At 41.6% G+C, this 22,026-nt stretch overlaps 2 protein-coding genes across 3 annotated transcripts; one reads left to right on the top strand and one right to left on the bottom strand.

Moving 5' to 3' along the window:
* Positions 1–3,162: 3,162 nt before the first annotated feature.
* On the bottom strand, positions 3,163–6,125 carry LOC146633399 (RNA-binding protein 48-like). Its single transcript, XM_085351851.1, is given in 8 exon segments — positions 3,163–3,284; positions 3,425–3,566; positions 3,568–3,624; positions 4,156–4,213; positions 4,270–4,375; positions 4,378–4,444; positions 5,903–5,925; positions 6,050–6,125. Coding segments are annotated over 8 exon segments (651 nt in total).
* Positions 6,067–21,820, top strand: smurf1 (SMAD specific E3 ubiquitin protein ligase 1). Of its 2 annotated transcripts, none has more exons than XM_085351470.1 (18): positions 6,067–6,312; positions 12,803–12,841; positions 13,357–13,465; positions 15,105–15,238; positions 15,351–15,416; positions 15,551–15,626; positions 15,864–16,075; positions 16,168–16,252; positions 17,446–17,592; positions 17,785–18,019; positions 18,143–18,246; positions 18,576–18,690; positions 18,772–18,950; positions 19,074–19,211; positions 19,326–19,446; positions 19,622–19,823; positions 20,107–20,191; positions 20,277–21,820. In XM_085351470.1, exons 1-18 carry the CDS (start codon positions 6,258–6,260, stop codon positions 20,374–20,376), a joined length of 2,202 nt encoding a protein of 733 aa, XP_085207596.1. In that variant the 5' UTR covers positions 6,067–6,257; the 3' UTR covers positions 20,377–21,820. The 2 variants fall into 2 exon arrangements, with proteins under 2 accessions (XP_085207596.1, XP_085207597.1); XM_085351471.1 differs by having other exon boundaries at positions 20,116–20,191.
* The last annotated feature ends 206 nt before the right edge of the window (positions 21,821–22,026 follow it).

A 22,026-nucleotide genomic window follows, 5' to 3' on the forward strand; every position in this document is an offset into this window, starting at 1 on the left:
ATTCCCCAACTGCTCAGTTAAACAGAATGACTTCATCTTTGTTAACTATGTGTCTGCTTGTCCCTGCGGTTTTAGTCTGTCTCCATGATAGGAATGATTTTGTTGTGAGCACACTCAGCTGGTCTCAGGGGCTCCACAGCCCCTGAGACCAGCTGAATAAAAGATACACCCACATAATCACATAATCACACTAACAGCTGTACACGATGGCTAGAAGGATAGACCGATTTGTGTGTGTGTGTCCCCAGCGTGACTACAGCCACCTGTGGAGTGTTGACATAGTTAAACAGACAAATACAAACATCATCTGGGAATTAGACAGATGTAGTTTAAAAGTGGAGGACAAAATGGGGAAAGATATTAAAGACATAAAGAGGTTTGCTCATATGAAGAGGAAGGTGGAAAGGTGTATGAATTATTGCTTCCACCTGTATCTCTCTCTGTTTTAAGGGTTTGTGGCCAATGGGCCGAATATGAAAGAGTTGAAACTGCAACATGTGTGTTTGTGTCTGGCCCCTGGGACGTGTGCGAGACATTTGTCTGCTCATATGGATTTACTGTGGTGTGTAAACAGGCCGGTGAGAGGTACCATTGTTCCCACTGCTAATACTGCAGCTAACTGTGCCGCCGCTAAAGAGCCAAATCCAAGCAGCTATAATCTCAGGTCACCCGGCTTTCCTTCAGTCTTTTTGTGTTTTAGCTGCCTGCACGCTTCATGTTCCTGCTAAACATTTCCTAAAGCCTGTTATGCTACTATGATGCAAATGGTGCATCCAATTGAACTTAATTTTATGTCACATCTGCCATGACTTTATCGTCTCACTCATATTCCCATCAAAGTTATAATTCTGCACAAGTGTAAGTCTCTCACAGTTCAGGTATTTTATATTTTTGGTACCTGTGCAGATGAATCCCATGACTCAGTTGAAACCCCAACTTTTCCTTTTGACACCATAAATTAACATTTGTGGGTCTGAGTGAAACATTATAGGAACTAAGGATTATAATGCAATTTAAATATTGCTGGGGTGAACAGCATTCAAGGCCTAACTTTAGAGGAAGACCGTCATCCATTCCTATCAGCATGTATTATCATATATTACCCATTTTTCCGCAGCATTTGTCTGAGTTTTAATTAAAATGGAAGCTCTGCCAAACATCTGCAAAGCTGTTACAAAAGTTTGTTGTTTGCTTTTTTTATATTAGTGATATTCATTGATTTTTGAATAAGAAACGTAAAGCAGAGTTGTTGAAGGGTTAATTTAGGTACTAAGTTTTAAAAGTTATTTTTAAAGTGAGCAATTATTGACAAAAACCTAAACAACTAGGTTTGGGTTGATGAGGTTAGCCATAAAAAGTGAGACCGTACCATTTTTTATTGGCAGTGATTCTATGTAGGGATATTGTTAAAGTAGAAATTAGGTAAAAGAGCGCTATATTAAAAAGTAACTGCTATGACCTTCTATAAATAGATTTTAATGTATGTCTATCTATGTATTATTATATTTGATTCATTTTTCGTGAAGTAAATGTAAAAAAAATAAATAAGTAGAATTAAAGCTGCAAGCAGTGACGAGAGGGCCCTCGCACCCCAGCGCATCAAGCTAAGCCCAACACCTACGCCCAGCAGGCAGCGATGGAGATTACCATCCAATCTGATGTCCCACTGACGCATATCATGAGTAGAACCACCAGTTAAAATTTTATCTCGTTCAATGATGATTATAACCCACTTTGCATTTCCTCTTCCCACTAGGCACTGCTCTAACCATTACTGACAAATGGCACATGAATCGGTTCGGGGCTGGACTCTCATTCTGCCTGTTAAGTTTGGGAAAGTTTTGGGAAAGCCAAGTGTATCTTTTAGTTACAACAGTTAAATGCTTCTTCTGATCATGTGATTGAAGGTCGACGTGTCGCCATGACCACATGGTTTCACAAAACATGAAAAGCTTTGCAATTTAGCATCATCAAGGTCTTTAGATTTCACCCGTTGAAGATCACGTGAATGTGATTAAATCCCTAGGAGGAGTTCGTTAAAGTACGAGGCCTGAAAACATCTTGGCATTTTACATAAGCCTGCCAAATTTCAGACACATAGATGAAACATAGAGTAGGGGGTGGTCTTTTGAAATTTTGTATGGGGTGCTGTGGAGCTATTTTGCAATATTCCATGAAAACGACCATATAACAAGAAAGCCTTCCTCACATTGGAGGTTTACACCTATAAAAAATCAATTGAGGATTAATGATTCGATATCACTTTATTCAAGCTAAAATCGATCTGAATCGGAAAATCTCCGGGCTAAACTCGGCTAACTTTGTTATAGCGGTAGTTTAGTGCTCTTCATTATGGGGGCCGTTTGTAAACTGAAACATGCTGGAATTAACAGCAACATTTTTCCACTTTTAGCTCAAAACCTTACAAAAACATGTTTTTTCGAGTCATTTTTTACAACATTCACTAAAATATTTGTAGCTTTTTATGTTTAAAACACAATTTTAAATGTTAACTTTAACCTGCTTATGGTGGAGTCTGACAACTCTCGAAGAGCAGTGCACAGTCTGGACAGTGGGAGGTTCCTAAGTATACTGCACAGCATCTTTGGGCTGATTGATGACAGGATCACAGGTAGAGGTATTCAGTTTACAGTTATTTATATTTATTTATAGTAAAATGTCGATAAAATGGTGGCAAGTAAACTAAATCTCCAAATCATCACTATCACCCTGTAAATACTCTCCAATTTGGCACAACCCAGAATTCTTATTATACAATAGCCCTGTCCACTTTCCAATATGGGAGCACAAAGGAATCACTCACCTCCACCAGCTCTTTCAAAATGATTAAATCATATCCTTCAGTACATTTGTCCAGGAGAACAGAGTTGGGAATGAACAATATCTTCAATACAAACAATTAAAATCTATAATTAAATCCAAGACATGTTGTGAGTGTAACTGTCTGTCATTCAGTCTTCACTACATTTGACAAAGACAAAGACGGCGTTGTCGGCATGGAAGAGTGGATTGAGGGGACTGCCTGTTTTTCTTCGGTGCACCTTGGATGAAAAATTAAATGTAATTCCTCAATCTTACTTTTTTTGCTTAGGCTCACTCTCACACCTTAACACATGTAGCTTATCTGCCTAAAACAAATTCCTATGTTTGGCATGGCTCAGATTGCTTCAGCATGTACGACTTGAATGGTGACAATGCCATCTCTAGAGAGGAGATGCTCGATTTTCTGAAGGAGAGGCTCATCAGACGGCCCAATGAGGACCCTGACGAAGGAATCAAAGACCTGGTGGAGATCATACTGAAAAAGATGGTGAGCTGTTTGCTGCACAGATAAAACTGTTTTCACGTGGTTTTCCAAAAAATAAAAATATTAAAAAAATTCTCAGGTCTGTAAATAATTTACCAGCTCTGCCAATGGTGCTTCCTCCCACAGGACTATGATCTTGATGCCAATGTGGTCGTTTTGGCCCAATCAAAGGCTCATTATGACCAGAAACAGTAATGGAGGGCTCCTCAGCCTCTTCCATTTTGCCTTTAGGGTTCTCCCAAGTGTGTGGTCCAAAGGAGAAATCTGACTGCAGTGGTCTGATGTGCTGCTTGTCTCTATTTGAGAAGGTCTATTTGCACCTTGAATCCACTTCTCGCTGTGTCAGCACAGGTATTGTGTAAAGTCCCTATTTTATCCTCTGTCAGTAAAACCCTATGTTGACTTTTAGGTCCATAGTAATGATGTTCTTGGGGAGGTAATAGCAGAAGAGTAAAGTCTAAATAGCAGCTGATGTTTGAAGTTTCCCTTGTATTGTCATTTCCAGAGGTTTGTTTGCGTGTGAGGTTGTTGTCGTCTGACGTGGTAGTTTTTTCTGATGAAGAAGGCTCCTCTTGCGTGTCCTCTTTCTGTGTAAAAATCAACATCATTTAAAAAGATCCCAGTCAAATTAAAAGAAAAGTGCCAAAGGGAAATTGTGGAAATGTACAAAGAAACAATGAAAAGATGTAAAGTGACTAGTTGTGTGTGTGTGTGATTATCTTAGCTTAGGTTTGCTCGGACTAAGGTGGAACTAAGTTGTTGTTTATTGGAGTGGTGGATTTTGTGAAGCAAAATCTAACCTATAGGTATAAAATTATACGGACTTAGCACATGTGCAGCACACCACCATAGAAACTTTTCTCACCCATGTGTCGCTTTGCTGAACTGAAACCAAATTATTCCGAAGGTTCTTCAGACTTTGCCAGTTATGCATAACGAACAGTTTCTGGAACTTTACAAAGTAGACCTCTGTGAACTCCTCAGCAGGATACTCATCCAGGGGCCTATACTCATCTACAGCTCCATAGAGGGCAAACAGCTGAATCAAGTTATAACCCCAATTTCTGGGACCCCTTGAACCATCAGATAACGACTCTCTAGATTTATGGTGTACACCTGCAAATAATGCAACACTTCACTGCGGTACACTGGTGCGAAAATGTTTGTGTGAAAACTGTAAATAGTGGCTATATTTATCGTCCATATTGTACATTTTACAGTGGTGGCACATTTCTGCGGAGACATTTTGGACTGTTTAACCCTTCTGAAACTTTTGAATGTTTTCCCAAAGTTTTGGGGATCATCAAGATGAGCTGTGGTGGATGTGAGACGAGGCGTTTTGTTCTTTGCAGTCACCAGTGGTTTTCTCATTGGAACACTTCCATGGATGCCATTTATGTCCAGTCTCTTTCTTATTGTTTAATCATGAACTCTGACTGAGGCGAGTGAGGACTGCAGTTCGTTAATGTTGTTCTGGGTTCTTTGTGACCTCCTGGATGAGTCATCGATGCACTGAATGTTGGTAGGCCAGCCACTCCTGGTAAGGTTCACGACTGTTACAAGTTCTTTTCCAATTGTGGTTAATGGATCTCACTGTGGTTCACTGGAGTCCATAAAATCTGGAAGGGAGCAAATGCTTTTTTAACAACAATGTAAGTGACGTTCCCCTGTAGCAGGGGGCGTCTCACACCTTAAGATACCCTCTTTTGGTCATATATTTCTAAACAGAGGCATCTTCATATCTTAACTGATTTGACTGCTGACCTGGCACACACAGACCACATCGATCGACTATGAGTTTGTCACACACTTGATGTTAGCTTGCTTGAAGTGTTGAACACGAAAAAGAAAACTATGTGGAAAATTATGTTTAGCAATCAAATTCAATCCATAACTGTCACTTTTAAAAACGCAAAAAAATGCTTTTTACACTGCCCCTTGAAGCTAATATCCCTGAACAAGGTGAGATAGCCTAGCTAACAAAACACCTAGCAGTATCATTTCAGCAAAATGATTGAGTTTTGTTGAGTTGAACAATTTTTAGTTAAATGTTGGCCCGTTCTGTGTGTTGTTCTATTTTTGTATTTTTTTTAACAAAATGAATGCTGTTGTAAATTAAATGGCCCAGGTGTGTAGTTGACACAGACCAAATATGAAGCTGATCTGATCAAATTCCTAGGAGTTCGCAAAAGTACAACGCCTAGAAATGGCAAAATCGGTGCCAAAATCTCACATTCAATTCAAAATGGTGGACTTCCTGTTGGGTTTGCGTTGATGGGCCCAATTACTTTTTCGTTCGTCTTGGTATGTTACACGTCTGTGCCAAATTTCATTCATGTAGCTCAAACTATGTGGTCATAGGACTTTATTTAACAACGCATAGGTGGCGCTCTAGAGCCATTTTGCACCACGCATATGCGAAACTATTAAAATACCAATTTCTTTTTACCAGACCTGACACGTGTGCAACATTTCTTTATTTTTTCTCTGTTTTTAAGTATGTTAAAGCCCTCAAAAAGCCACTTGTTTTGTCTGAATAATAATAAACGAGCAATTCCAGTAGGGTCTTCGTACTTTTAGTGCCCGGGCCCTAATTACTGAAATAAAAACCAAAACAGAATGTCTAAAGACTTGAAAGAATCTGATCACCACGGGCACGCCCACGCTTCCCGGAGCGAGCACGTACTGTACAGACACTGAGAACAATACGTCAGTACGTGCTTGAGCCTGCCCGAAAATGTTCTCCCGTGTTGTCGGATTTCGAAGGAGCGCAAGACTTTGCGGTGAAATAATACATTTTTATCCGTGAGGAAACCAAAAGCAAACCGCATGTGTGGAAACTGAAGTTATTCGCAGTTCCATTACTTGGTGAAACTGTGATTTTGGCTGGCTCGACAGGGAAGTTTGTGTGATCGTTTTTCCCGGAGTGATGTCGAATCCTGGGAGTCGGAGGAACGGGTCCAGCATCAAAATCCGACTGACAGGTAAAAGCGAGAGCGAAAGAAAGAGCTTACGGTGCACGTTTAAACCGGAACTCAGTGTTTGCTCGGTAACGTGTTGATTTTAGCAAACCCAACGAGACAACGCGAAGTGTCTTTGAGCCTCTCGAGTCTGCTGTTCGCCCAAACATCCGGTTTTTGTGTGGCAAACACCAGCCGAGTGCTAGCTTGTTAGCTTAGATGCTAAGTAAATTACCGAGAGGACAGCCGAGGAGCTGTTCACTGTCCTGTGCGTTTTGCAGCTGAGACAGGCGACTAGTCCGCTAGTCGTGGTGAATGCCGACGCTTGAAAGCCACGCTCAGAAACTTTATCAACCACTAACAGTGGCTTCTTAGCCTGCTAGCTAATAGTAACATTGTGGTTAATGTTGACCGCTAGCGCTTGCTAGCTACACCCTTTTTGGGGGGTGCTGACCACCAGCCGAAACCTCCGCTTCAGCCGAATGCGGCGAGCTCTGTAACGCTGGGGAGAGAGCAAATGTGGAGCGGCAGCCTGTATGAAAATTGATCTCCCGCTAGATTTGACATCCTAGTCCGGATTACCAATGAGTATCGATTGGCATTTCGCTGCTGTGTCAGCTGTAGCTGCACAAATGTCGGACTCGTTGAACTTGTCCCCACTGAAGGAAGTGCAGCATGTTTGTTCTTCAGGGGTCATTTATTCAACCGAATTGAGCTAAAAAAAAAATATTTTTCAGTTTGTGGGTCGGAGTCTGCCCTGTAGGTCATATAGAAGTTTCCTCCTCCGCTCCACATACAGTCACAGCTGGAACAAAGGTTCCTACTGTTGATAATGTAACCCCACTGGGCATCCAAGGGCCTCTATTCAAATGGAAATGACCCATCTGAGCCGCTGAGCAGACGCCTTGTCCCCCTGAGTCAAAACTGAGCAATGACACACACTAAAATTTGCTTTCCGTCAGACTAAATATTTCTTTGTGTGGTTTTTATGGAACATTGCAGCAGTGTACTGCAAAGGTATGATTGTGATGGATGTCTTTTAAAGCAAATGCCTGTCAGCACTGATGTGGTGAAGTGCTGTCTGAAAATGCACCCCACATGCTGTTTACTTACTGACTCTTCCTCTCAGAGTGGATTTCAAGAAGGAAGGGCGGGAATCAGACCAACGGATCTAGCACACTTCGTCACTTATCCCACTGTTTATACATTTCAGGTTGAGGTTATCTGCGCTTGACGTTATCACTGAGTCTCACTTAGCCACGTAGATCTGCAAAAGAACAGTTCATCGCTCCTTTTGTTTGAAATAATAACAAAGGACTGATGTCACTCTTGACATTCAAGAGTGACATCTGTGATCAAAATAGATTATGTCATTGTATCAACTGTAAGCGGGTATTTTATATACTACTAAGATTGGTAGATTAACTGATAACAAATCATTTTAATCAGAATCAGTTAAAACACTGCAGTCATCTGGGATTATAATAGATCGTGTCCTCTTATGATAAAGTTTACTGTAAGCGACTCTGGTAAAATAAGCTCTACAAGAAGTATGTTATCGTAAAGTGTTTCATCAGGTGAGTTAAAATGAAAGCAAGCAGAGAAAGTATGTGTGTGTAAACTTGTATGCAACCAGAGGTTATTGCCCCTGACTGTGCCCCGCCTCCACAGGTATGAGTGGAATTCTAATTGGGTAAGGAATGTGCAATGAGCCAATGGGAGTGCAATGCTGCCAGGCTGGCCAGCTCTGTTCAGTCTGCCAGAAAGAGTTGGTTGTTTCCCCCCCTTAACATCAGTATATCTGGAAAGCGTGCACGTGTGTGTGTGCAGTAGGGACATAAGCATGTTTGACACTGGGTCAGATCTGAGAGACTTTGTTGTGTTTACAAGTGATTGTTGTGTCTTCCTGTGTTCGTTATCTTTTTCTTAAGCTTAAGTATTGCTTTGAATAACACGGAAGACCTAAGTAAGTGAAATACTTAATGAAAACAGGGGGAAAAAATGTAAACTATTTTGAAACTTGTGTAATGCGGTATAGACATTTGTTTAGGAAGCAAAAGGATACTGGTTGAATTCCAGCCAGAGACACACGAATCCCTGGGTTTGCATTAGGTTGGGCATCTGGCATAAAACTCTACCAAATCAACCTAGTGCATCCACCGCTTGTGAGAAGGGAACAGTCAGAAGTAGCTTCTGTATTGAAACCAATGTATAACCAAATTATTTATGTCATACACAGTGTTAAATATTTTGAAAAAAAGCACCAAATGTTTGATCATATGCTAATTTTGTGAGTTTTGATACCAAAAACTTGCAACTGCAGTAATATTTTAAAAAATAAATAAATAAAATAACTAGCTGTAGTGTATCTCTGGTTTTTGAGCTTGTGAAACATAACATTTGAATGCAAAAATATGGTCAAGGCAAGATGCAGAACATAAGTAGGTCAAAAATGGTGGAGAAAAGGGTGTTTTTGTTTGTGTTTTATTGTGGAAAATGCCATGAAAGGAATTAAAGAATCAGTCATTTAGTAGGATAAAGTTAGTGGACGCAACACGTGCCGCTCAGGTTTTGGTGCCAGTCAGTCGGATTGAGTGCTTAACTTGCCTGAGCTGCAATACCGGGCAGCATCAGGACAAGAGGTTACTTGAGAGGGAAGGGGTGAAGGAGCTGAAAAGAGGAGGACAAAAGTGCGAGGGAATGAGGAACAATCAAAGAAAAGGAGAAAAAAAGCAGTGAAATAAAAATGAGTGTTTGTGTGATGGATACAACAGAGGAGAGAAGGGGGGAGTCCGATTCATGCTTACTTAGGAAGCAGCATAAGCATTTCTAATCCCTTCACTTACTAAGCTTGCAGTATGTGCAGAAACACATTTACAGAAAAGCATGCAAAACAGGATGTAGAAACATGGATGAAGAGGTTAAAGAGCCTCAGCGTCCACTTATTCTTCATTACAGAACCATTGTCTGGGTGTTTGTGCAAGCCCTTCTGTTGTCCTGCGTCTGTGTACTGCAGGCTACTTGTTATTAAGCAGGTGTGATATTTGCTCACATGTCCACCAACCACTGCTTTGTTTTTGTTGCCGAAAGAAGAAGGTCATACAGGAAATGACATCATCATAAGCTCACGAGTTGTTCTGCTTGTAAGGCTGCGGGCGCTTGCTGAGACAAGAAAGTCTAGACCGCTCGAAGTTTGTCAGCATTCATCATGTTTTTTGACTCGAGCTGTGATCAAAGTGCAAAGAGATTGCACTACCTTGGCTTCGTTACCGGAGCACTCGGCCATTAATGGTGATTTAGGAAGCTTTAATTAGGCGCTGCAGTTGTGCATTTCTGGTCATTATCCAAAGAATATCTGGTGTCAAAGAGGTGTAGAGCAAGTTTGCTAACGTCTGTAGGAGATGGTTGATGTGATTTTTAAATTCCTTATGTAGCTGACTGACTGGTGCAAAAGAGGCTCACTTTTTCTTCACCTCTCTCAAACTGTTTCTGCTTGTCCCATCAAGATTGGATGAATAGAACCCCCGCCATCACTACCCTACTGACTGTCTAGCTTTTTCATACTTTTTTTTTTAAACAGAAAGGCAGTAAATGCAAATAAAAAGAAAGGGAAATGACAGTGGGGAAAGAAACTGAGAACCAGCTGAGCTGTTAGGCTGTAAGCTCTGTGTGTTTTTTACCAGCCATGACCTTCGCAGAATGAGGAATTTCCTGAGATGCTGAGAAAGGTCCTGTCACACATTCAGGGCCACAGAAGAGCAAGTCAGAAAACACATTGTGGGAAGAATTGGTGAATAGCACAGCAGGGACAGCGACAGAGGCTTCCTTTACTTCCAGTCTGAAATAGGTGGCAGACTTTAGAAACTCGATTCCCTCCCTTTCCTCACACACTGCGTTTCTTTCATTACGTCTGTAGAAAAGATGAAGTCTCAGTGTGGAATGTGTGAGTCAGGAGGAAAGGATTGGAAGAGGTTGACAGGGAACAGGGAAGGATATCCTGAAGCCATTCTCCATTGGTTAATCACAGGAAATGGACTAGGCAACACCAGACACGTACGTGCCACTCTGGTCACCACATCCTAAACCACTGACTGCCTGACTAACTTCCTAGATAGCCGTCTGGGCCAAACCGAATCAAAAGGCAGTTTAGGTGTGTGGCAGATCAGTTAAGATCTAAGGTTGTTTTCCCCTGACGGTACCAGCAGTACTTAACTCTGAAATGTTCCCAGTGTCTCACCAGCATTGTTCAGTTAGTGTAGATTGGATGGAGGACTTTTGAGATTATCTTTATTAATATGCAGAATACTTTTTTTTAAATCAGCTTCTAAAGAATTAATTACACTGATCTAGTCCAGTGCCTGGGGTAATAAATGAAAATATTGCTTTATCAGGTCAGCAGCGTGAAGCTCAAAGATTAAATCTATTAATGGACACAAAACAAGAAAAGCACCAAATCTACATGTTGAGGAACGCAAATATTTGGTCATTTGGGTAAAAAAAGAAGGGCAAATAATTAAGGGATCATCAAAGTAGACTAAGTGCAGAGTCAGCTTATTTCAACTTGCCATGAAAGGTAATTTAAAGTTGCGGTAGATGTGTAATGAAGGCCACAAAACCCCTCAGATGTGTGGGATGACTCTCCTACCCACTTCATGCACCCATTGCTCCCCTGCCAAGCTCCATGCAGGTGATTGATTGGGTTACACATTCTAACTCAGATCTGATTTTGACCCCCCCACCCCACCCCAATTCATTTTAATATGAAAATGAACAACAGAGAGATGAAGCCACATTATTTTTCTAAGGTTCTGTCAGGCTGTCTTGTTTTTGGCCACAGAGCCGTTTATCTTAATTACGTGTCATGTCAAACAGTTTGAGCTGAAACTAGCACAAGAACTCATAAATACTTTCTGGCGACCTTTATGTTGGTCCATAGTGGTGTGTATTTTTAATATTTAAAGAATAATCAAAAAATAAATAAATTGCTGACATTGCAGTCCAGCTCAAGAAATGTGCTGTTCATGTTAGATTTTGCATTTACTTCCTTAAAATATCAGTGTGACTGTGAATCACTAGACTCACACTGACATTCTGCAGTAACACAGGAGTAAATGTGCAACACGACACCAACGGAAATCATACTTTATCCACACATAACCTATATGTTGTCAATAACCCAGTACAGTGGCTTAACTGTGGTTTTTTTCTGCATTGACAGCAGAGGCTAGAGGCATTGGGACAGCTGTGTTTGCCTGCACGTAGTCACTTTCACTCAAGCTGTTAGTTGTTAGTTGTAGCTGTTAGTTAGTGCAGCTTTAGTGATTTCCACTCTTCAGTGCCTTCCAAAGCAAACGATTACTAATTATGGCAGAAAGTGCTGTTTGTGCATTTGTGCTGTTGCCCACGTAGTCATGACATGGAGTGTGTGGATTCTTCTTTTCCTAAAAGCTAAAGTTAAAAATGACTAAAACTAAGTTTAGGTCTGCCGTCGTCTGTGACGGGAAGAGAAGCCAGAAATACTACAGTGTCTTCTGGACGCTGATGGTGACTAAATGAAGCTAGCCCAATACATTCTTCTTTTTTTAACCTTTAGAAATGTTAGCGCACCGGAAGAAGATGATAATCTAATCTTAAGCATACTGACTGTTATGACACGCTGAAATAAGAGATGAAACATCAGGACAGTTAACTAAAAAAAGCGGAACTTTGAAGGTCCTTTTTAATGCACAGTGATCAGCTGATCTTTACAGATAAGTGTGTCAAACAGCAAACACAAAGCTCACATGCAGTCAGAACAAAAACCTTACTGTTTCTTTACAAAGCAGAGCTCACAGGTATACACCCTACACTTTACTTACCAGCCCAAATAAAAACACTGCATATAAATTTGACAAAGGCCCAGTGGACTTGAAGTGCAAACATTATCCGTGTTGATTACAGCTTACCTTTTGAATTGCATTGCATCAGCTGTGAAAACCAACATGCAGCTTGTTTTTGTTCTGCCCTGAAACAAACACTTGAGTGTATTTCTAAAAAAAAAAAGAAGAAGAAGAAGAAGAAAGAAATAGCTGTAAAGTTGTTGCTCTCTTGTGTTTTCAGTGTTAGAGGAGAGCTAGCCTAGGGTGTCATATGCCAGCTGTCTGGGGAAACAAATAACCAGACTTTGTGTACACCCACGTACATGATAAACAACAGTTTGCACACACTTACAAATTCTCAGAGTCTTGGTCAGATTGAGCTCTGCTCTCTGACTCTACAAAGATGGTGTGGGTATAGAAAGTGGTCTCCTGCTTTATCCGTGGGTGGTCTTTCAGCGTGTGTCTGTCTTTGTGCCTTTTGCCTGACACTAGCCTGTACTTCTCTGTCCGTGTCATATCCACTTTCATGACCGTCCTCTGGCATTCATACATTTATCCTGACCCACATTCTTTCCCCTCAGATGCGTCCTCTGTGTCAGCCTACGTGCTGTGATATTACATATATTTGTGTAATTTTTTTCTCCTTTCTCTTGCAGTATTATGTGCCAAGAACCTCGCAAAGAAAGACTTCTTTCGTAAGTACTCTGATTGTGATCTTTTTCACATGCATATTTCTGGCATTATAAAGAGCCCGTGTGACATAGGAGCGACTGTGAAAACAGAGTGCCATTGATGTTGCTCATTTGCTGTTCTGAGGGATAACTGTTGACCTGTGGTAGCGCTGGAATACAACAATGACCCTGACTGTCACCCCACAATCAGGGGTTTGTTTAAGGCTGCAAAGCTTCTCCGAGTGTGCCCAGTTTTGTTCTTGGTCAGAATTTGTTAAAGGCTGCCTGGATTAGAGTCTTCATTTCCTGTCAGATTAGATGGTGAATCTCAAGTACTGTTAATAAGAATGGCAAACAAACTGAATTTCCTGTTTGTTTTTAAACTGCAGGCCAGTATGAGTCTAGATACAAATACAACAACTCCATTTATGTTAAATGTTTTAACATGGAGATCATGTTTATGAGAAGCACCTAAGCCACTTTGGATTTTGAGAGACTTTATGGGCAACAGATTTTTAATTACAAGTTTTTGTGTGCAGGTCTGCCAGATCCTTTTGCCAAAGTCGTGGTGGACGGATCAGGTCAATGCCACTCTACAGATACAGTAAAGAGCACACTGGACCCCAAATGGAATCAGCACTATGACCTGTGAGTCTCGTCCACAGCTCTAAAAACAAATCTACTATACGTTTGCAGTAAAGTAATTTCTGCTTAGGTATAGATATTTAAAATGAATTATAATTAGTTTAACATAGCCATCCATCCATTTTCTACCACTTGTCTGTGTTCAGGTCACGGAGGCAGCAGTCCTCTGTCGTGCGTTTTAAACAGAATAAAATAAAACAACAGTTTTTGACTTCTTGTCTTATATCAGCACAGATGTGCTGGTGTTGTCTGAGTGGCGACACCTATCATTCATGAAAAGACATTAGCGGCTGCCTGTCCCTTATCACAGGGCATGAGTAGAAGTGACTTTTAAAGACATTACCGGCAGCACACAAAGCAATAAACGCACCAGGTATACTGGGGACTCAAACAGAGAGACCCAGGCTCCCCTTGCCCCGGCCACCTCTTCCCAGTCACCACCAGGCGACACTGAGTTATTCCCAAGCCAGCAGGTTGGACCCAGCAGGTTCTGGGTCTAACCTGAGGCCTGGTGTCCAGGAGGCATCCTTTTCAGATGCCCGAACCATTTCTTTCGATGTGGAGTAGCAGTGGCGCTATTCTGAATCCCTCTCAAACGACTCAACTCCTCACCCTGTCTCTAAAGCCTGCATTATGCTCTGTTGGGGACACGGACTGCTGGAGACCCTACAGCCAAATATTCATTCCTGTTATACTTCTTTGAAGTACGCTGCCTTGATGGGATGCGTCATTGGTGGATTGTAATGTAAATTCTCTGCAGGTGAATCTGTGCGGTTACAAAAAACAGGCAGGTACGTGGATGCCTGAGCTGATCCTCACACTGACTGTCTGATGATGAGTTTGACGTCACTGGGACCCAAACAGATCCTAGCAAACTCACAGACACAGAAAGTATGAAATCTGTTTAAGTGAGAGGCTAGCCACCCTTCGAAGGAAACTAATTTCTGCTACTGGTGTCCGCCACCTCATTCCTTCGGTCACTACCAAGAGCTCATGACCATAGGTGAAGGTAGGAGCATAGGTCAACCAGTTAATCAACAGGTTCAGTTTTAAGCTCAGCTCTCTTCATCACCACAGATCAGTACAGCATCTGCCCCCAATCCCCGCGTCAGTCTCACAGCTCTGGCTCTCTTCCACAGCATATCCTTTATCCCGTCTTCCTTCTCTCACCTCAACCGGTCGCAGCAGATGGCCGTCCCTCCCTGAGCCTGGTTCTGCTGCAGGTCTCTTCCTGTTAAAAGGGAGTTTTTGCTTCCCACTGTTGCCAAAGTGCTTGCTCATAGGGGGTCATGTGATTGTTGGGTTTTTCTCTGTATGTAATATCATAGGGTCTACCTTGCAATTTAAAGCACCTTGAGGCAACTGTTCTAGTGATTTGGAGCTGTATAAATAAAATTGAATTGAACTTGTGAAGACCTGAAGACACTTAAACTCCTCCACTTTTGGCAGCAACTCATCTATTCTTTGTCATTTTAATTGATTTTCAGTTATATGTAAATGTAACAACTCATTAAAGATGCAGAAGATCTACAGATGTTGATTGTTTCATTCATTCAGATCTTTGACCTTTAAAATGGCTCGCCTTTATAAAAAGCTGGATTAAAGAGACCTGTTGCACTTGTCACTTGTTTTGTTTTTTTAGCTACATTGGTAAAACAGACTCCATCACCATCAGTATATGGAACCACAAGAAGATCCATAAACGACAGGGGGCAGGTTTTCTGGGCTGCATACGACTGCTTTCTAATGCCATCAGCAGGCTAAAAGACACAGGATGTAAGGCCGTCGTCTTTATCTACTGCTCTGATTTTAAATACACACATTTTCACACCATTTATTTAGTGCTGCTCTGTCAAGAAAATAAAAATGTATTTGCTTCCTGTTTCAGACCAGCGTCTAGATCTATGTAAGCTGAACCCCTCTGACAGTGATGCAGTGCGGGGGCAGATTGTAGGTAAGGCTGGACAGCGATGGAGCGTATGTACAGATTAGTCATATTGTTGCTTTTCTTTCACTGTGTGCATTTTCTGCACTCCCCCCTCTAACACGGCGTCAACTCTCTGACCTGTCCGTCCTCCTTGTTTACAGTGAGCCTGCAAACACGAGACCGCATTGGCAGCGGAGGCCCTGTTGTGGACTGTAGAGGACTGTTAGAAAATGATGGGTGAGTGTCACCAGATGTTAACCCTGCTAATATCACACCCTAACTTTTAAATACAAGACTGTTGTTTGGATCTCATGTGATGTTACACAACAACCTGTTTTAGGTCAGAGGATTATTTTAGTTCTATTTGTTAAGTATTTGTCCCTCCTGCTGTCTTTGTTGCGCTGAGTTTGAAATAAAAAGCAGTTGACCCGTCATGTGATTCCAGTGTGTTTTTCTTTGTGCGTTTGTGTGTAGGCCTGTGTTTGAGGGGTGTTTCAGTGAAGAACCGCTGCCCTACTCCGACTCCACCGGTGCCGCGGGAGGCGGGAACTGTCGGCTCGACTCTCCCAGTCAGGAGAGCCGTCTTCAGACCCAGCGAATCAGAGGGCAGGACTCCAGAGGTCATGGCCACACCCCTCAGAACAGACCGCATGGACACCAACCGCCTGACCTGCCAGAGGGATACGGTCAGTGATGAACTCCTGTTGTGGCTATAGATATTTGTTTAACCTAAACCTCACATAGTCCATTTAATGGCTTTCTTTTCTTGTTAAAACAGAGCAGCGAACAACAGTGCAGGGCCAGGTGTACTTCCTCCACACACAGACAGGCGTCAGCACCTGGCATGACCCCCGGATACCACGGTATGACTATGCTGCACTTCATTTAGTCCAAGCATAACTGGAAAAGAGGTGAAAGCCTACAAAGAGACTTAGCCACTGCATCTGCAGACTTAACACACCCTTAAAGTACTCTACTCTCAGGGTTATACTCAGGATTGTATAAAATTTTTCTAAAGGCTTTACAAGAAAAGTCTGTTTCTGTAAGTGAGTGCATTCACATGTAGGTTTACATGTAATTTAAACTTTTCTTTGCATGTTGAGAGGGAGTTCTTCCTTCCTACTTTTGCTGAGTGCATGCTCATAGAGGACCATCGGATAGTTGGGATTATAACTCTAATATTGTACCTATTCTAAACTAGAGTGATATGGTTGACTTGTCAATACACTAAAATTAATGTTTTAAGCATTTGACTTATACACTCAGGCTAACATTTTAGGCCTTATCTACATCTTATATCATACTTTATCTACAAGTTATACTTTGTGTAGATACATCTTGTTTTATGATCTCATAATTTGTGCTAATGGGTGACTGTGACAGTTTTACACCACTTACAATTCTTAATTAGTAAGATTTATGGATGGTTTTGACAGTACGAACTGCCCCCGGTCATAAAAATGTCAGCAATATTAATTACTGCTAACTATAAATCTGTCATAACAGCCCATTACTTCTGACCCTATATGCTGACCTTAATCATAAACATGTCCAAATGACTGTGTTTTAAAGTTTATGATTCAAGGGTTACGTAAAGAGGGCCAAAAAAATGATGAAATTCAAGTGTTTTGTTTCACACTGAGGAAAATTTCAAAATCTGTTATGGTGAGGTACTTATCACAGTAAACATGTACAAGCATTTCTTCAACAAATGTTTTGGTTTTAATAAGGTTCTCAAAGTTTGTAGCCCAAAGAGGTTTAACAGTTTCTTCAAATTTGTGACCCGACACTAAATACACAGTTCGACCCTGTAATGAGCAGCGATATCTAAAAGAAGTGCATAAACACATTGCTCCATGTGTCTTTAGAGCATGCCCGCTGTCTTTTTTATGCTCTTATTCAGCAGCAGATAAATAAAATAACTCTTAGTAGCTTTTCATGGGCCTTTGGGGTGCAAGTTTAGTTCAGTATGAGGATTATACTACTTAGTATGCATGTTCAGAACAGGTGGAAATGTGGTGCTCTGTCTCACTGTGTTTATCTGTTACTGGTGCAGGGATTTGGCCAGCGTGAGCTGTGAGGAACTCGGGCCTTTACCTGTAGGCTGGGAGGTCCGAAGCACCGTGTCTGGCCGGATCTACTTTGTGGACCACAACAACCGAACCACACAGTTCACAGACCCGCGCCTACACAACATTATCAGGTAAAGCATGGACCAATCTAATCTGCCACCGACCTACTAACGCTGCTGACTGGTGTGATATACAGAAACATGAGCTTATGGTAGATTTCACTGCTTATGCTGAATGGGGCTGTGTGTAATCCTGTGCGTATCGTTCTTCCACAACCTTATATTTCCCTTCTGTTCTCCTCCTCTACTTCTTCCCACCTCCAGTCAGCAATCACAAGTGAAGGAATCTTCCCAGGCCCCCCAGATGGATGTGGGGGGTGAGGAGGGGGGCGGTGGAGGAGTAAGTGGCGGCGGCGGAGGAGGAGGGGATGGAGATGTGGCAGCGCGATACGAAAGAGATTTGGTGCACAAATTAAAGCTGCTCCGCCACGAGCTGTCGCTGCAGCAGCCTCAAGCGGGACACTGTCGTATAGAGGTGTCCCGAGAGGAGATCTTTGAGGTGAGTGCAGGTGGAAGCGGAGGAAACACAGAAGCACTGGCTGTGAATATTAAATAACCGATTAACAAAAGAAAACTGATCTAAACCTGATAGCCTGTAATTAAAGCTGTGTGCGTTATACAGGAGTCATACCGGCAGATAATGAAGATGAGGCCCAAAGACTTGAAGAAACGGCTAATGGTGAAGTTCAGGGGAGAGGAAGGACTCGATTATGGTGGAGTGGCCAGGTAATTTGCTGCACGGTGCTTTTATCATCCTATCGTCCAAGTACCAGTGCTAAGTACACGGTGACAGCTCTTTTAATGCCTGCGCTTAAATGTTAAATGTTACTGCAGTGTTTCCCACCGAGAATTTACAGGTAGTAAGGGGTAGTCTGACATACAGCTGTGAACTTAATTACTATATAATTTATAAATTTACCCCATGTTTTGAAAAAGTGCTACATCAACTGCTTGTACAAAAGACTGGATACAAAGACAGGATCTTGTATTTGATTGTTTTCACTAAAGTCTTGGTGCTACTTCATCTTTGTGATCATTGTGGTGTCTGTCTGCAGGGAGTGGTTGTACCTGCTGTGTCACGAGATGTTAAACCCCTATTACGGCCTGTTCCAGTACTCCACAGACAATATCTACACACTACAGATCAACCCAGACTCCTCCATCAATCCTGTGAGTACACACAAGTAAACCCACATAACGAACAATGCTAATAAGTCCCGACTCTGTGTCTCACACTGTCTTTCTTTTAAGGACCACCTGTCATATTTCCACTTTGTGGGTCGTGTGATGGGCCTGGCAGTTTTTCACGGTCACTACATCAACGGGAGCTTCACGTTGCCCTTTTACAAACAGCTGCTGGGCAAACCCATCCAACTCAACGACCTGGAGACCACCGACCCCGAGTTGCACAAGAGCCTCGTCTGGATATTGTGAGCAAAAGCACCAATAAATGAATCCTCTCAGCCTGGCGCAGGCAGACTGCTTAGTTTGTGTCCTGCGTGCTTGTCTACATAGTTTCCGTTTCAGCTTTTACTTTGATGTGTTGTGTGCAGGGAGAATGACATCACTTCAGTACTTGATCACACGTTCTGTGTAGAGCACAATGCCTTTGGGAAGTTCTCACAACATGAACTCAAGCCTAATGGTCGTAATGTCCCCGTCACTGAGGAGAACAAGAAAGAATATGTAAGGTAAATAACTCCACAGTAGTACTCTAAACTCTGTGTCGGATACAGAGTGTAAACATTACTTGCAAACGTCTGCCAGACGTTTACTTATTTTTTATTTTATTTTATTCATTTCAGACTTTATGTGAACTGGAGGTTTATGCGTGGAATTGAAGCCCAGTTTCTGGCTCTGCAGAAGGGGTTCAGTGAGCTCATCCCACAGCACCTCCTCAAACCCTTCGACCATAAAGAACTTGAGGTACGCGTTTGATACGTCAACAATATATTAGTACTTATTAAATATTTATATGACTTTTACCATATCTGCATGTTGGATTGGTAGTTTTGATTAAATTTCTTCTTCTAATCTGTTATCTAATTCATTATATCCATCTCAAACCCCTACCCACCACCCCGTCTCTAAATCTCTTCAGTTGATCATTGGTGGACTAGGAAAAATAGACCTTGCAGACTGGAAGACTAACACCCGTCTGAAACACTGCACAAGTGAAAGCAATGTGGTGCGGTGGTTCTGGCAAGCAGTGGAGGCTTTCAGTGAGGAGAGGAGAGGACGCCTCCTGCAGTTTGTCACAGGCTCCACCAGGGTCCCCCTACAGGGATTCAAAGCGCTGCAGGGTGGGTCATGCACTGGTACAAACACAACATACACCTTTTGGTTACACTTTGCTTCTGCTATTCCTTTGATGGTAACATTTAGTTCACTTTTTCAACACATAACTCATATACAAGGCCTTTAAATGCAAACTTTTTAACCCAAATTAGAACGATATTAGCTTCATGTGAGAATGGTTAGATGCACGTTTCAATCTGAAACCCATTAAAGAGTGTTGAGAGCTTTTTCTATTTAAAGTCTTTTCTGTGTACCAGAGCAGTGATAACTAGAATGTATGTGTGTAAGGCTCTACAGGTTCTGCAGGACCAAGACTCTTCACCATCCATTTGATAGATGCTAACACAGAAAACTTGCCCAAGGCTCACACGTGGTAAGAACCGATTTCTCTTAGTGTGTCTATATTTGTGTCAATTATTTTTTTGTTAGTGAAGTAATTCACTCTTTTCTGCCTCCAGTTTCAACAGGATAGACATCCCTCCCTATGAGTCTTACGAGAAGCTTTACGAGAAACTGCTGACTGCTGTGGAGGAGACCTGCGGCTTTGCTGTGGAGTGATGAATCTGCGCACACTTGGCCCTTGCACGTGCACACAGACTATGTGACATTTTACATATATGCACACACACACAAACCGAATATCAAGTATACACAAAGTATACAGAGCAGCCAAGCATCACAAGAACACACTCACTCTCCGGCGACACCTTCACCTCCCGAACCTGTTGGAGGTTAAAGGAGGAAGCACAGCGGGAGGAGAACATTTAAAAAAAAAAAAAAAAAAAAAGGACTAAAAATTTTTTCAAATGTTTTGAAGAAGCATTTTTATCCTTCTGTTTTAACAAGCTATGATGTCATCCTTCAGAATGTTTAACCACCGCAGCGAAGTCTCGGGACGGATTCAGCCAATCGGATACGAAGCCGGGAACATAGAAATCAGATTTGTGAAGAAGACAACAAAACAAAAAAAAGAAAAAAAGACAGAGCCTGTTTGTCTTTCTGCCTGACGAGTCGATTGATTGACTAGTATTCATGCTTCGTGTTTAACCACTGTCGTGTCTCAGAATGAGCGCATGTATGTACACGTGTTTGTCTGGGTGTGTGTGCATGTGAGAGAGTGCAGATCTATGTGTCTGCGTGTTTTTGCGTTTGTGTCAGGCATGACACTCGGTTACGCTGTAAAAATGATCAAATGAGCCTGCTCCTCTTTTTCTCTTTTTTTTTTTTAATCTTAATTCCTTTGTTTGTATCTGCGACCACTCTGATCCACTCTATTTTATTATTTATTACTAAGTGATTACTGACCAAGCTGCTATATGCTCTGCGTGGAGCCCACACTAATGTCCTCATCACCCCCTCCCCCATAGTTGAAGGGTCAATTCACATGCAAGTAACCCACAAAGTGGGTTCTATTGAATTTTGTTACATTTTTTTAACATTCGTATTACTGCAGAGAAATACTCCTTGTCATTGTATGAAACCTGCTAGTGTTTTTGGTGTTTTAAATGCCCTGTTACATCTGTTAAAAATGAAATCAAAGTGGCTTTCCCAAGCCTTAATTTAAAAAAATTCTAACTCTACTGATGTTATGGAGAGGTCATCTGGATTTGTTTTTTGTTTTTTTTAAAACCGAGGATTGAAAGAACGTGTTTCTGGAATTCTGTATAGTTACATCTCCTAAGCCTTTTATACAAGTTTTAGCCCTCATTTTACCTGCTTTTTTTTTTGTGGCCCTGATCCCCGCCCCTTTTTCTCTCCATAGCCTGAATGTTGGCAAGAAGTCATCGTCAAGACCATGAATGAGTTTCTTAGCAGTCATTAATGCTCCAAATTGAACGAAATCAGAAGCTTAGAAGTTGAGCAAGCAACATAGAAAGTTCTGTTTTAAATTGAAGACTGTTAATAAGCAGGACCATTTCAGTCTGTATTATCAAGGGTATGAGTTCACTGTGTAATGGATGCAGAAGTATTGTAACTTACTATGTACTAAACATTTATGAAAATTGCGTTGTAAATAAGATTATATTAAAAGAAATTACATTGAAAATACATTGCTTGTGTCTTGTGTCTCTATGTCGACTCTTATGGGTCTAATTAAACCAAACACATTTATTATATGTATTCTTAAGCAGGTTTCCATCACTTCAAACATTAACATTAATGAGAGCATGTAAGCAAAAGAGACCTGCTTTGCTCTTGGACTTTGCA

Source organism: Diplotaxodon limnothrissa, linkage group LG4, assembly GCF_057381915.1.
Source record: "Diplotaxodon limnothrissa isolate DT_005_m linkage group LG4, D_limnothrissa_male_GT1.1, whole genome shotgun sequence".
NCBI classification, from domain to species: domain Eukaryota; kingdom Metazoa; phylum Chordata; class Actinopteri; order Cichliformes; family Cichlidae; genus Diplotaxodon; species Diplotaxodon limnothrissa.

Bases quoted from the DNA above. Each gene is read 5' to 3' on its own strand.
- smurf1 (XM_085351470.1), top strand. From the start codon at position 6,258: ATGTCGAATCCTGGGAGTCGGAGGAACGGGTCCAGCATCAAAATCCGA. The intron at 16,253-17,445 runs GTATGACTATGC...TTACTGGTGCAG, and splicing joins CATGACCCCCGGATACCACG to GGATTTGGCCAGCGTGAGCT. The intron at 19,824-20,106 runs GTGGGTCATGCA...TATGTGTGTAAG, and splicing joins GGGATTCAAAGCGCTGCAGG to GCTCTACAGGTTCTGCAGGA.